The 16,601-nt window shown below is 39.2% G+C and overlaps 1 protein-coding gene across 1 annotated transcript in view; it reads left to right on the forward strand.

Annotated features, from left to right (window-relative positions):
- Positions 1 to 668: 668 nt before the first annotated feature.
- Positions 669 to 16,601, forward strand: part of Svep1 (sushi, von Willebrand factor type A, EGF and pentraxin domain containing 1) — a 183,615-nt gene continuing 167,682 nt past the window's right edge. Inside the window, exon 1 of the mRNA XM_005382738.2 lies at positions 669 to 1,288. Coding sequence (XP_005382795.1) covers positions 749 to 1,288 — 540 coding nt within the window. The 5' untranslated portion in view covers positions 669 to 748. The remainder of the gene's footprint in view (positions 1,289 to 16,601) is intronic.

The raw sequence follows: 16,601 nt of genomic DNA on the forward strand, positions 1-16,601 counted from the left end.
CTGTCACCGAAGTGCCCAGTGGGAAGTGTCATACCGACACCTATTCGGCGAGAGCTGTGGGAAACACAGAAGGTGAGCAAGCAGTTTTCACAAGATGCTTTCAACTCCTTGGCCAGCACATGTGTGTGTTTTCTTCTCAAAAGTGTTTCCAATTACTGTGGCACTCTCGGTATCTGGATCCATCTCCAGTGAATTCCTCTGCTGCTCCTGCCAGACATATGGGATCAATCAGGGCCCCGGCGCTGGTGAGCTTGCTGCGGGAATGTTGACAGTCTGACAGACGCGAGGTTCTGGTGTCATGGAATCTCAGAGCCTTTGGTTGGGTCCCGGGAGGAGAACGAGAGGGGGAGGAGAGAGATAGAGGCAGAGATAGAGGCAGGAGAGAGCAGAGCGGAGCGGGAGAGACAGAGGAGAGCGAGTGAGAGAGAAGGAGGGGTGCGGGGGATTTTTCTTGACTGCCCCCTTGCCTTCAAATATTTTATAGGCTTCAGGGAGAGAGAGGAGGAGGAGAGAGGGCAGGAAAAAAGAGGAGCGCAGACAGTTAGAGAGCGCGCCGTTCCCTCGGATCTCCGAGCTGCCAAGGAGTCTGGACTGTGTCCCCAGTGTCAGATGAAAGGGCTCTGAGGCTCGCGGCCGCCGCTGCCCCGCGTTCCCCTCCGCGCGCACCCTCTGCGCGCCGAGCCGCCGGGCGCAGCTCCTCGCCGGGCCGCCTCCTGCGCTCCGGGGCGACCGCTCCGTCGCCAGCGCAATGTGGCCGCGTCTGGCCTTTTGTTGCTGGGGTCTGGCGCTCGTTTCGGGCTGGACGACCTTTCAGCAGACGTCCCCGTCGCGCAATTTCAGCTTCCGCCTCCTCTCCGAGGCCGCACCCGGGGCGCCGGGCCGACTGTCCTCCGCGCCGCCCGCGCCCGGCGAGGAGGAGGAGGCGGCGGAGAGCAAAGTGGAGCGGCTGGGCCAGGCGTTCCGGCGGCGCGTGCGGCGGCTGCGGGAGCTCAGCGAGCGTCTGGAGCTCGTTTTCCTGGTGGACGAGTCGTCCAGCGTGGGCCAAGCCAACTTCCGCAGCGAGCTCAAGTTCGTCCGTAAGCTGCTGTCCGACTTCCCCGTGGTGTCCACCGCCACGCGGGTGGCCATCGTGACCTTCGCGTCCAAGAGCAACGTGGTGCCGCGCGTCGACTACATCTCCTCGCGCCGTGCGCACCAGCACAAGTGCGCGCTGCTCAGCCGCGAGATCCCGGCCATCACCTACCGCGGCGGCGGCACCTACACCAAGGGCGCCTTCCAGCAAGCCGCGGTAAGGCAAGGCGCGCCCTCCGCGCCCTGGCCTGCGCCCCGGGCCCTTCCCACACACAGGGCTGCCTGCCCCCCTGCAACCCAGGTTCAGCCTCGGGCAAGGCATAACCTGCCCGAGTCACGCGTCCCTGTCCACAGAGTCTGTCATTGCTACTCCCTTGCTGTTGTGAGGTCCAATAGATAATGCATATGAAGGGGTTAGAATGGCGAGTTGTCAGTCTTCTTAATTCTTAAGTAGAGTTAGGAGAGGAGCTCGTAAGACACCACTCACATTTTACACGGGTAGCAACAGGCTGTCTCCAAGCTGAACCGAGTGAGTATGATCTTCAAAATGTTTCTAGAGGTAGGATGTGTAGTGACCTGGACATGTCCTCAAGTCTCTTTTTGTTAATGTTATTTTATACTTTTAATAGAACCTGCGTGACCTTCATAACTTGCTCTGAACCGTTTATAAATTTTTAGCATCTAAGAGAAGTCAGCTTTGGACGATGGACTTTTACAACATGTTTTTCAATTACACAGTAATAGATAGTCCATGGAAGACAGTTTGGAAATACAGCTATGTCTGATCCATAACAGCAACTCAGTGTATGTGGAATGAGTGAAAGAAAAGGAATGGAGAAAAGGAGAAACATAATTGCATCACTTCTAGCATGCCAGTGTTTACAGATGGTTAAAGTTTGTTCAGTGTGCAAATTCATACAACCTTTTAGACAAGTTGGCATTGTGCAGTTGTGTAGCCTACAATTTTCATTTGTTCTATCATAAGATGTTCTACATTAGCAGAATCCTATGCCACTGACTGCAAATACCATGGTGTATTTTGTCAACAGTCTCTTATTGGACCCTTGGTTTTTTTCTTAACTAGGTTATAGGGAACACAAATATCTGTAGACTTTTCTGATTGCTGAAGAAGTTTTTAATTTGTAAATTGAAAGTTATGAACATTTAATTTCTTGATATATATTGTCTATTTTTCCCTTAGAGAGCTGTATAATGCAGTGGATTTGCTAAATGCGGATCAGTAGCCAAGTGTGGTGGCGAATGCTTGTAATCCTAGCATTTGAGAGGCTGAGAACGGAGGATCTCTGTGAGTTCAAGGCCAGCCTTGGCTACCTAGTGAGTTGAAGGTCAGCCTGAACTGCATAGTGAGATCCTGTCTCAAATATATATATAGATATATATATTTCAGGGTATAGCATACCATAATTTTAATATTTTTGCCAGTTTACCAGGTGAATGGAGACATAATCTGAACAAATGCAGTTTTTTACTGGACATTCACATTTTTCTCTTGATAATTACCTTGCCATAATTTTTGCTTTCTTGATGCTATAATCATCTTTCTTTGCTCTTGATGATTTGTAGAAACTCTTTACATATTAAGGCAGTGACTTTTTTATGTGTACTGCAAATTGTTTTTCAGTTCATTGTACTTTCTATTTATGGCAGTGTCATTAGATGGGAGATTTACATTTTTAAATGCTCAAATCTATCAAATTTTGTTCTAAGGTCCTATATTTACTTATTTTTTGAGTGGCTTTTTTATATTCTAAGTTGAAAAAGTAGTTTCCCATTTAAAAATGTACTTCAGTTGGAACTTTTGGGGGGTATGGTAAAACAAAGATACCTATTTTTTAAAGCAGTTAATCTGTTCTCCTTGCTTACTAGCCATTCATCTTTTTCCAACTTAATTTAATGCCTCTTTTTCCAGATACAAAATTTACATTGCTATTTGCTCTCCTCCTGGCTTTTTATTTTATTCTATTACCTATTTTATTTTTAAGCACTGCCAAAATGATTTAACTCTTGTCATTTGACACCATACAGTATTTAAATACCTGCCAGTGCAAATTCTCTTCCCTTTCTTCTTACCTATGGTGTTGTAGATCAACCTCACCCATCTGTCACCGGATGTGATTCATTTTCACATATCCCAAATGAGATCAGTAAGAAGTTTTATTTCAATATGAAAAACACTAAACTAATCAAAGACTATTACATTTTTATAATAGTTCTTTCAATTCAAAAGTACCTTACATCCATGTATACAGTTCTTTTTATATTAATCAATAAAGTTGTAGAATTTTAGAAATTAAACCCTACATACTTTTTTGAAATTTAGGCCTCAATAGATTCTATTCAGTGTTGCCATTCATCAATGTCATCTTTTACGTTATATCTTAAACAATTCTTGAAGTATCAAAGCATTTTTTTACTTTTCATGTGTTCGTATAGTGATTTTTTTTGAAGCAGAGTCTTGCTATGTTGACCTGACTGGCCTTGAACCCCTGGGCTCCAGAAATATGCCTATCTCAGCCCCCTACATAGCTGGACTACAGACGTGTGCCACTCACCCAGCACTCTGGATTCTTGTTGAGTCCCCTTCAATTTGTTTTTCTCTCTCCCCTTTTGGAATACATTTTGTTTTACCAATAATAAATGTGTAGCATGGAAAATTGAATAATCAGAAAAATTCCTATAAATACACTATGCTTTGGTGCATACCTTTCTTCATTCTTAGCAGTTGTTTAGGTATCAGGTGTATTTTCATACATCCACATGTATCATACATAGAGAGCAATCAAATTGCGTGTAACTTTGTAACTTTCTATCCCACCATATTTTAGTCTTCTTTCTGTAAGACATACTCTTCTCCTTTATCATTTTTTATAGTCATACAGTTCTCAACTGTAGACTATTTGTCCATGTCTCTAATCATTCCATTAGTGTAAATTTTCAAAGTGGCATTATTGCGTCAAAGAGTATGCACATTGTTAAGGCCACTGATACATGTCTCAAGTTGGTCTGTCAAAAATGTTACCAAATTGCACTCTCATGTGCAGTGCTTGTGTCAGTACATAGAATGCAGACTGATCAGCACAAGATAGCATCACTGAACTCTGTCTCCAACTTTATATGTGGGAAACAGAGTCCCATTTAAAATTGCGTTTCCCTGAGTGAGGCTGAATACTCTTCTTCCCATATAGTACGGCCATACATAGCTCTTATGTTTTCAATACCCACTAGAATATTTTGGGATTAATATCAATTTTTCATCTGAAGGTGGTTCTTTTTCCAAACTGATTTGTAAAATCTTTTTTAAATCTCAGTGGTAATAACCCTCAGCTGCCAATTATGTGGCAAATATTCTTTTAGTCTCCCTTTTAATTTTGTTGAGAGTGGTAGCATCTATTATTTTATCAACTATGGTCTCTACTGTCCATTTGTATTTCATCATTGTGTGTATACTTTTAAAGGCTTTTTGCCTTACAGAGATGAAATGACTACAGATAGACGCTGTTTAATGAAGCGGTTGTACCAGGCTGAGTTTAGTTTTGCAGATGTATTTCCTAGCTCGGCCTGCAGTCCAAGCACTCATGAAGTCCTCATGGCTGCCTTATTCTAAATATGGTTCACTTCCCACTCCTCCATGGAAGAACCGGATTACGTTAGGGGGAAATTTGCCATAAGCAGCTCTTCTCTTTGGTTGGCGGGCGTTGCCCCTGGGGTTTCTGAGGATGCGGATCCAAACAGTGAAAATTCATTGTGCTCGCCTCAAGACTTGCTCTGTCTTCACCTTCCCCTTTCCAAGCACTACATCCTGTCTTGGGAAACAGCCTTGCCAGAAAGGTTCCCACTGCCTTTATTCAGTCTGGATCTATTTCTAATCCAACCGGCAGAGATTTCTCCAAAGTGTGTGTTGACTGGACTTTCTCTTAACTTTATTTTTTTTTCTCATTTTGGTTGGGTTATGACAAGGTGCAGAAGAAGGGCAGCTGGACCCAGTCCCTGTCTAACCTGAAAATCCACTTGCCTTTATTGTAGCTTCTCCAAGCTTCTGATGGGCACTTTTAGGTATAAAAATTTGATATATAGAGAAAGTTGATAGACATTATCTAATATTTAAAAAGTAGTTAGAACATGATTTTTGCATAGAGATCAGACAGGCCTGTTTTATTACCTTAGTTTGAAAATGCTAACTTGTATACTTTGGATTTAAATATAAAATTTATGTATTTGCTATGGATAGGACACCATTCATCAGATTCCCACGAGTGTGCAAAATAGCAACATTTGGTCTTTATGTGAAATTGAACATCAGGGCTTTTTGGAGAGTATTGATTATTTTCCCTAGGAAAATTAGTTTTGTAACCTTGTCTTAGCTACTTTTCTCTCATTGCTGAGACAAAATACCCAACGCTCAAAATGAAGGAAGGAAAGGTTTATTTAGCTTACAGTTTATGGAGGTTTCAGTCCATACTTGGCTGGCTCTAAGGTACAGTGACACATGGCAGAGGGCAAAAGCTCATGGTGGCAGAAATCAGCAAAGGCAACAAGAGCAAAAAAGAGGAGGGGTGGCAGGCAGCCTCTTTCCCTCCCTTACATTGTATGCAAACTACCCACCCCAGGGCAGGTGTAGCACTCACATCCATAATTCCAACACTGTACCATGAATCAATCGTAAATCTAGAAGCCCACCCCAGGACTGCATGAGGATTTGGGGGGACATGCAGACATACACCATAACAAACCTTTTCTGTTTAAAACTCTTTGCCCACTCAACTTTACATACACACTTTCATAACCACACAGACATGCACATAAATATATACTTGAGAGCATTCAATTACTCCTCACAAGTCAGACTCCTTTTCTTCTTATGTAAAGTCTTGAGTTGTAGAATTTGCTTTACCAACATGAAATTTGCTGTCATCTCTCAGGACATATGATTGACTAAACAAAAAGGATAACAACTCCATTTTTAAATTCAGTGTCAGAGTTTTACAACTTGGTGGGAGTATAAGAATGAAAACCTTCTATTGACACACTTGGTTTGAATAGATGAACTTGATTTTAGATACTTCCACCAGTGTTCATTAACAAATGCATGGGCTAGCGCAGTGAACTCTGTAGGTAGGATAGACCTTTCCAGAGGCACAATCCATAACCCAAGGGAAAGATTTAATACCTTGAACTTAATTATGTGGAAACCTTTTGCAAAATCAATGAAAAGCTCTTCGGCTTTTCCTTTCTGGGGAATGGTTGTTTATAACAACCTTTCTTCTTGGTTTTTCTTTCTGCTATGGATTTACAAACTACTTTTTCTACACAGCATATTTTGATTTGGGCCCACTGTGAACATCAGCTTCTATGTAGCCTAACAATTTCACATCACAAGAAAATTAGATACTTTCATTCACACATTACTTTTTAAAAAATATCTGTTAAACAAACATAGCATGCAGCTTCCTGTGAAAAGTATTCTGCTTTCCTCATTGTTCTGGAGTTCCAGCAAGATGATTTGAAAGTATGTTGTCTTACCAAAAGTCCAAGGTTTAGGTGGCCAGGACACTGGAAATAGATAGGAGGAAGCTTTTCTAATTTTAAGGAGAAGACATCATCTGTTATATGTCCCTATTTCTACACAGTCATACTTTTACTGGAAGAGCAACCTCTCTCAGTCTATGGGAAGAAAACTTCTGTTTCTATTTTTCTAATAAAACTTGAAAATATGTGACTTGCCACTGGATTAAAACCCTGATGAGGAAAATTAGGATCACTGTGTCTTCTTTTCATATAGCCTCTGTGCATTTTGTGGTGGTCCGTCTGATGGCCCCAGTGCTGAAAGGATAAGGAAAGTTTGGGTTTCCCTTTTCTGTAGGAAGATGTGGAGGCTCATATGGTCTGAAGCATATTCCGCAGATTGAAACTCAGAGCATGATTTTGGTGGCAGGAATTGCTCACTGCTGAAGAAACTAATCTCTCTCTTTATTCTGAAAAGATATATTTCCAAATGTACCTCTGGAATGTGTTCTTTTTGGTTCACAAACATTTAAACAATTTTGATATTGACCTTGACTTTATATAGGAACTTCTTTTATAATCCTATCAGAACTATAGAAGTATAGATTGAATTGAATGAATGAATGAATGAATGCAAAAAGTAGATACCAAACTACATATAAATATTTTCCATGTCAAAAAGGTACTAAAATTTTTAATTTGAAATGAGCGACTAAATAATTCTCACGTGTAAAATTCCACTTTTAAATCAAACACATGCACATATTTTATTTACTACTTTTTATTTACTAGTTTTATTTATTAGTTTTTTAAATTCCCTGAATATGGTAAGTAATAAGGATGTATAGCTACTGCTGTTAGTGAAGACACTTATTATTATTGGTTGCTTATATTTTAGTATGTTTGCTTGAATGCCCTGACTGTGAATGCTTAGACATAGCTAGGGCAGATTCTGCTATGTCCTGCTTCCAAGCTGACAGATTTCTACCTGGTGAAAGGGTAGGGAAATTTTCCACCAATGACCTGGTGATACATATACATTTAGAAAGGACTTCTCTTGACAGAGACCATGAAGTAGAATTATTAAATCCATGTATCTTGAATAGATAGACCTTTAATTTGTAAAGTATTTTGTAATTACAAAGTGCTCTTATATTATGATTTTTTGCCATGGTTTCACAGAAAAGGCATAGACAATAGGAAAGTTTAGGTAGCTGAATACTAATCAAACAGCTAAGTAAGTGCCAAAGAAAAGTTGATTTAGTCTTCTAATTGTCTCCTACCTTTACACACACACACACACACACACACACACACACACACACACCAGCATTTTACTGTATTCTATGGGTGAATTGTATTAAAGTCTAGGAAAAAGTAATGGATTCCATTTCCAGGGCTGGAAAAGTGTACATAAGATGTACAGGCAACCTGACCCAGAGGATATAACCATGGCTTTGAGGCCACATTCACCACATAGGTACATTAAGTTTCTAGTTTGTCATGTACACTTCCTTCTTAACCCAACGGTTTGACTAAGAGTAGGTGTAGCTGAATGTAACAAAGAAAAACATCTGAGGTACTAGTGGTTTAAACATGATAAACGTTTATTTATGCTCCAAATTAAGCAAGGCTTGAGTAGAAATTCAGAGCTAATTTGGTAGATATCTGATATGAGGATCCAGATCCCTCCTTTTAGCTCAGCTCTATCATCTTTGATTACTTCATGGTCTAAAATGGCTGAGGGAGATGTTACTATCAGGAATCCATCTCAAACCCCAAACAGGAAGAAAAGGTAGAGCATCACATCTGTTTAATGAAGGAGGCTCTGTGGCAATGCAGTACTTCCATGTAGATCTCACTGAGAGAAACTTCTTGTAGTAAAAATAATCAAAGTTCCTAAGGAACTCATTTAAATATTGGCAACAGAAACTTCTTATATTAGTTTCTTGGAAGCCAGTAACTTCTAAATAATGTGGCATTTATTCACAAAGAAAGGGTTATACTGAAAGTGGAATTGCAAATCACATGCAATATAAAAATCAATATGCTATTGTTAACTTAATAAGTAAGCGTAACTGAACATTTCTCAAGAAGCCATGGAGTTTCCTTGTCTTTTCTCTGGTAAGCTGTCAGGTTAAGAGGTCTCTGTAGTGTAAAAAATTTATCTGTTGTATATTGTCTCTGCTTTTGCCATAGACTTTTAAGACTGTTCACTAAATCTTCCCAGGCCATATAGAGAATGGATTTCTGGCAAAGAGTCTGCTTACGTACAGTAACCTGCTGTTCCCAAAAGGGAGGAATGAGAGGACGCCCATTGGCAGGGTCACTCTCATAGGTGACAGATATTATACAGAAACATGGAGTACTAGAGACAACAAATTTCAACTTCAAACAACTCAAGAGAGTTTAATGAAATAATGACATATCCACACTGACATGTATTAGAGTCGATAAAATCATACTTTAGAGACTAGTAGCACAGTAAATTAGCCAAATATACACAGTCCACCAAGAAAATGTATATACACTTCAGGAAAGGAAAAACTGGTATAAATATTTTTAATACTAAATTTATTGAGATATTATGAAATTAATACAAATTACTTTTGGCCTCTACAGCAGGTGCTCAAAGTGGTGGTCATTTGTTTCCACACATTTATTAGTACAATGAATTGCTCCTTGGGTAACCTTGGTCAAAGTGTCCACTGAGATTGCTGCACATGCATTTTTAGTTTCTTCTCTAAGGGGTGGCAGTATAGTGGGCTTTCTGTAATATACAACATTCTTTAAGGTCCCCCACAGATGAAAGTCTACAAGTATTAAATTAAGAGAACATGTACCTTGTATAAGTTTTTCTTTGCCTGAAGTATGTATACGTTTTTCTAGTGGACTCTACATTAAATAAGGTAAAACTATATGTGTTTACCATCAGTTTAAGAAACTGTATCATGTAAATCCAAAAAATGGGCAGAAAGTTTCCAAATAATGAACCATAATTAGCCATGGGAGATATATTAACCAATTTAGATACATTCATTTCTCCTGCATTTAAAAAATGAACTATAATGCACACAAATAATTTTACTAGGAAGTGGACTATTGTTTTACTTGGATAAAAGTGATTAAAAATTGACATACCTTTGGGGCATCTGGCAGCACGTCCTGGAATGATTGATCTCAAGTATAACTCAAAATGCTTTTAAGTTCTCAGCTTTATCTTAAATATCCATGGAACTTTGCATCCTATTTCACAACAAAGCTCTGCTTTAAAAAAAAAAAATGCTGCTTTAGCTTATCAGGAAGTTGAAATGAAATTCCAGTCTTTTTTTTTTTTTTTGTCTAATGGCAAATGCTGTGGCATTGAGTCTTACAGGGTTGGAAAGCTGTGCTACAATGGGCCGTTTTGCTCACTTTAGCTGCTGTCTCCTCCTTCCTAGTTCACCCTGGCTCTCGAGAATTCAGACTCACACAGAATACCTGTACACAGGGAAGGTAGTTGTCCACTGTTTGGTGAGCTCTCTAGGGCGGGGAGCCTGAAGGCTAGGATGTAACCTAGAGCAGGTGTTGCGGCTGCAGATGGTGCAACTGACTCCATCCCTTTGCTAAGAGGTCAAGAGTGGCCCTCCTTGGTTTGTCACACAGATGGGGAAGTGACCCACTGCTCTGTCAGTTTCTCTTATTCTCACTTGGTAATACTCATCAAAGAATATTTCCAGGGAAGAACAATTTCTCCTAAGACTTAATGTTATCCTATGTAAATAAGATAGTTGCTTCAAAGGACCCAGTTTCCATCACAAGTAATTCTCCTCCTTTAGTTCTTAGTCTTGGCTTTTTATTATAATTTTTGTCTTATGCAGCAAGAGGGAGTCTGTTTGCCTGCTGTTGTCAGTGGAGAAGATCCAGGCATATTCACACGTATTGTTCAAGAGTGTGCTTGCCTCATTCATTTTAACCTATACCACTTTAGTCATCTCTGTAGAACAAAAACTTCATCCATTGTAGTCCTCTTCTGAAGGCTTTTCCAGATGAATCTGAGATGCACTTTGAAAGAAATGAAGCAAATTTTATTTGCTTATTTGTGTTTGTGCAGAACTATTTCTAGCCAAGATTGTTCTGTTTTTAGTCATGTTTTGTTGCAAAATGTCCAGTGTTGGCTTTTAAATTTTGTCTCAAAAGAAATGATTTCAGGAAGTTATTGTTGGAATTTTCTGGCAATGAAAACACCAACATTAAGGATATTTGTAAATAACCTAATCTAGTTAGCTGAAGCTCGTCGAAGGAAGTTATGTGGGTACTTCAGTGTTGCCAAATATTTGGCACCAGAGCCCACAGCGCACTCTGAAAAACAGTGGGGTATTCTCCTTCTTTAACCAGAGCTAACAATAGCTGGGTAGGATACAGTCCTTCAGAGAGCATGGATACTGCACTGACCTGGCCTTACACAATCAACCTCCCCTTCTTCCCCTGCTCAGTCCATTTCAGCAGAGAACTGAGAAGAGAAGCAGAGAGAACAGAGGAAGCATGAGGATCTTGGTGTTTGGGAGCAGAGCAGGGTCAGACTGAAAGACAGATGTTTTTCTCTCCCTCGCATAGTGCTTTCCCCTTCCACCAGCCAGAGGGAGAGGGATCCACATCCTGCACACTGGTTGGAAACTCACTTGATGGCAAGTTTGAGCTGCCCCTGTGACTAAGCACTAGAGAAGAAATGACATAGAGACCCAGGCAGTGTCTCAGTTTCAATTTTGCCAGAAGTGTAACCTGGGAAGAGGACCTGGGTGGCAGAATAACTTATTTGGGAGGTGATCTAAGTAAACATTGATAGGAGAGTAGAGAAGTGGGACAAACTTCCCTGTCTCTTTAGTGAAGGCAGCCAGGAACAACAACAAAAGGTAGCTAGTGCTCATTTCCTCTGGGGAGCACTGGGAACCACTGTAGATTCAAGTCCTAGAAATGTCAAACGGAAGAGCGAGGGATCCCAGGTTTTTATAGACCACCTCATGCCAGTCCCTCGTGAGGATATTAATTCTCTATCTTCTATTTTCTGCAAATTTCCCCCAAAACAGATAGTGTGATCTCCAGGCACTCAAGCAAGCTGTGAGGCAGAGAGGCAGATGCTGGCTGAAGGCCGGGGTGTGGTGAGGACACCAGTGGGATCTGCCGGTGCAGGTAGAAAGGGAAACCAAGAGGAACAGCCCGCGTTGTCTACGTTGGGCAACCAAAGATGTGTGACTTTTCCGTAGAGGAAGCAAGGAGGAAAACTCCAACAAAAGATTACAGGGTGTAGGTGCTACAGGGAGTGGGAGATGTGGAAAAAACCCAAAGAGTTCTCCAAAGAACTCACACATGGGCCAGCCTTAGTCAGCCCACAAACACAGAAACCATTGATGAATTCTTCTTTATTCCTTTTTCTTTTTCTATTTCAAATTTTCCTCTTTTTCCCATAATTTCAAGGCCAAAGATCAAATGTCAGAATATAGTCCCAGCAGTACAATTCTTTTCAGAAAGTTTTGCAGTGCTCTGTATACACCTATTTGATGTTTGCCCAAAATGCGGGGGGAAACACTGCAGGGAAATACCTTATTTGATGAAGAAATTATAAGGATGCACGGCACATAGTATAAAAATCTTTCTTAGCGCTTGTCTTCCTCCTGCTTGTTGAAGGCAGAGAGCACATCTTATTTTACTTTATAGCTCCTACAGGGACTAGAAAATGGTATTCATTATTAATTTGGAGTTCTTGAAAAGAAATTAGAAGGAATTTTGTAGGTTCTGAAGTCATGTCTTTTCTCCATTTCACCATCAGTACTGTCTTTAGCCATTCCAGTCATTGTCATAACAGCCCAGCTTCAAGTACTTATTTTTTCATTCTTCTGTCCAGTATGCTACCAAATCCTTGTTGGCTCCAGTGGAGTTATATACTATTGGTTATAGAGTTATAGTTTTCCCTAATGATTACAGAGTCCTACCTCATGAGCCTCCACTAGCGTGAGGCCAGGTTTCCATTCACAGCTCTGAATGAAAGTTGGTTGCATTGTAATTGGTTAATCTACTTGACAGACATAGTCTAAGAACATATTATGTAATTCCTTTGACAAATGATGACCAATAGTGATAGTTGACTACTACTGCTTGCCAGGCATCACTTAAGCCCTTTCACTGTATGAATTCATTAAATCTTCATAAAAGCAAACTTCCTCCTTACTATAATTATTCTCAAAGTGGAGCTGACACAGAGCATATAAGTAAGAATGACCCAGGTTGCACTGCCAGTAAGTCAAACTAGAAGTTCAATTTTTTTAAAGATAAAAAGACAGAATCTCTTGCTCCAAAATGGTCAATGTGGGTTTTTTTAAATACAAACTCATACAAAAAGGAAAAAGAGAAGGAAAGAAAAATAAAAAACAAACATCTAAATATCATTTATTTGGAATCCTAATAAATGTCACAAATTAAATGTGTATTTTCTGATAGATTTAGGATAATTATAACAAATAAAATACATAATAAGTTCATGAATTTAAGATCTCCCTTCAGTGTCCACCCCCTTGAGTCCCTCAATTGCCAATAGATTTGATTTGAAATGTATTTGGCTTTTTGAAGTGTTTCAGAGTTGGGTTGCTGCTGGATTCTAAATACTTTTAATATCATAGTTCAATTGTCTGTGTCTTTCATATACTGTAAACTCCTGCTAAAATTTTTGTTTATGGTTATTAAAATACCTCATAAGACAATGCCTTGTCTCTCATGATGGCTCTGAAAAATAACATTTTTCTACTTTCTCAGAAATATTTTTTCACTTCAGTTTTCCCAATCTCTACACCATGTTTCTTGGTATTTGGTGCTCATTTTGGAAGGACAGCTTGCCCTGGTAAACTTCCAAATCAAGTTTTCTACTGAAGAAGTCTGATCCTAGCATGAAATCCTTTCTTTCCTTTGTAGCTTATGTCTTTTGTAGTTCATGTCGAGCAACAGCTGTTTCAGTGAGAACCACAGCACTCTCCTACTCTGCTTCAGGCCCACCCATGGAGGTTGTCACTTTAGATTGCAGGTGACAGTCAAGATGTTGCGATAGATGCTTTATAGCCTTCCTCCTAGTGGTCTGGATTAAGACACAGTGGGTTTAAGGGAATAGATTTTGGTTTTGTCTCTGTTTTACCAGTAGTTGGGGAATATAGAGTTACAATTGTGCACAGATAACCATACAGATTCCATCAATGTAATGTGAAGAAGAATGTGCAAAGAGAAACCAAGGCAGCACACTGTATGACCCCAGAGGGAAACAGGGAAGGCTGGAGATACCCCCATGGCTCCTACTGATTTCTTGCTCCTATTTCCAGTTTCCCTTAAGGCCTGGCTCTCCTTCCTGATTGTGAGTTGAGAGAGATGTTCTCATATGTCTCCAGTACATTGCTGACTTTAAGCCAATTAAGTAAACATCCAATCCTTATGGGCAATGAAATGTGGTTAAGCCATCTTTTGTAATTTTTATCTAAAAATGCAAATACATGGGCCAGGGATATAGCTCAGTGGCACAAAGACCTGCCTGGCAAGCGCAAGGTCCTGAGGTTGATTCCTGGTACCAAAAAATAAAAAATAAAAAAATAAAAATGTGAATACCTCTATTCAAGGGAACCATTAAAGTCTTTATGAACTTCCATTTGTAGTTTTTCTTTTGCTTCTTTTCTTTAATGTATAAATAATATATCCACTAGTAGTTTTGGAGAAACAGAAAAATATAACTCCTACAGTCTGTCTTTTACCATTTTAGACATGACTGAATGCGCATATAATTACATGTAATTTGTGACAAAAAGTTAGTATAATTTTTTGAAGTTGCATAATAAAAATTTCTTGTACTGTAATAAAAAATTGTCCCCAAATTATTTTTAAAGTGTATGTTATCATGTAGCTATAACTACAACTGGATTTTTAAGTCTATGAATGATCACATGCTATTGTAAAATTTTGTAGTTAAAATAGTGATCCTTTACATGAATCATTTTCAACATCTTTCAAAATTTGCTTTCAATTTGATTTTCCTATATCTGAAATACGATTGATTTTTATTACTTTTGTTTGTATGTCTTGCCTCATTATGTTGGCTAGTATTCCCGCACTGAAGTGATAGGGCTTTTTTGCCTCATTCTTTAGTTTAATAAAGATCCTTCAAGCATGATTTTGGTCACTGGTGTATGATCCCTGTCATATTTACAACTTCTCTATATTTTGTCTAATTCATCTTTAAAACAATAAAGGCTAACATGTACTAATAAAAATTTAAAACTGAGGGAAGATTAAAAATAACAACAACAATACTGTAAGTGAATGCCTGAGCACCAAATAATACTTGCACCATTGAGACTACCTCACTTGCTTTCTCCTTTGGCCTTTTGGTGTGAAGCACGTTAATAGATTCTATATCTTTGACTTTTGGAGGTACTTGCTATTGGGTCATATTATATAGGCTGTTGATATATCAACTGAAATTATTTTGTAAGGTTACTCATTAAAAATTTTTTTGAGACAGGGTCTCACTGTGTAGTTCAAGCTGCCCTTGAACTCACTCAGTAGCGCAGGCTGGCCTTGACCTCCTGGACATCCTCCTGCCTCAGCCTCCTTAGTTCTGGGATTACCTGCATGTACCATCACACCAGGCTATTTATAAAAATATGAACAGTAGAGTTTTATTTTTATGTGATAGCAACTGAGCAGTTTCCTTAAGAATGACATGGCATTTCACCTATTTTCATTTGCATTGTAATGACTTTTTGTTATTAGATTTTTTTCCCCTTCATATTTGCAGAATGGATTTACAGTTGGCATGATTGGAAATTTGTTTGGTCTTTGCGTGTTTGTCCTGTTGTTTTTATACTCTGGATTAAGTCTATTACTTATCACTCCTTTGCACACCATTTTCTAATTGGCTGTTCTATCCCTATGGGTCCTTTTCAAAAATGATTTGTGTTCGTGTTTAATAACTAAAGCATGTACGTGGGTGGAAGAACCCTGTAACCATAAATCTGAGGTTACGTTGTTCTTTGACCTCCTGGTTCTTCTCTGATTTGGCTAGACTGTCATAAATTGCCTAAATGTGACTTGAGCCAACATTTTTTCCTTCTAGAATTTCAGTCTGTGAGGCCCAAGTAAATACTTAAAACAAATGGGACATACTAAATATGATTCATTTGAAATTACAAGGTAAATAGAAAAGCTCAGTAATTGCAAAATAGTCTTTCCAGTTATACCTTTGACATTGTTTTATTTTTATTTGTTTTTAGTTAGTTTCTTTTGCATCATTGAATAGCACAATCAGAAGACCTTACCACAGTGCCTGGTATATAATGGATAAATCTATATGTAACCCCAATATAGATTTGGTGAAATAGATTTGAATATATTTCTAAGAGTTTTCACTTCATAATTGCAGAACAGGATTTACTATAGCAACAACTTTTAGTCTAGAGTTTATTAGTTTATTTTCTATGTTGAACATACACCTAGTGAACATTATGGCATTTGTTCATTTACTTGTTCATTCATTAGCTTTGTGGTTATTTTTCATCATCGGAGAGAATATAAGATTCAGTTCCCACCATAGAGTATCACGCCTGGGATACAGCCAGACACATCAACATTAACTATAATTATGATGAGTTTAGTGCAGTGCAACATGAGTGAGAGTACTAAAGTGAATTTATGTTATGCTCAGTGGAAGAATTTGGGAATGTTTCAAAGAGGACATAAATGTTTATGTAAATTGTGAAGAACTAGTAAGAGGTAGGGGAGGATATATTGGGAGATGAAAAAGAATGATAAAAAATTCTCACATTTTTGGCACAGCAAATGTCCAGAGAGGATGGCGTGTTTCAAACCCCACAAATAGATGGTATAGCTAGAACAGAATGAAAAGGTGGGTGAGGAGAGCAGACAGTGGGTAGGGATAGATGCGGTAAGAGCCGTGGCTGTACCTATTTAGGACTAGATATTTAAAAGACCTGGGGGGG

Source organism: Chinchilla lanigera, unplaced genomic scaffold (genome assembly GCF_000276665.1).
Source record: "Chinchilla lanigera isolate Chin_1 unplaced genomic scaffold, ChiLan1.0 scaffold00018, whole genome shotgun sequence".
In the NCBI taxonomy this organism is placed as follows: domain Eukaryota; kingdom Metazoa; phylum Chordata; class Mammalia; order Rodentia; family Chinchillidae; genus Chinchilla; species Chinchilla lanigera.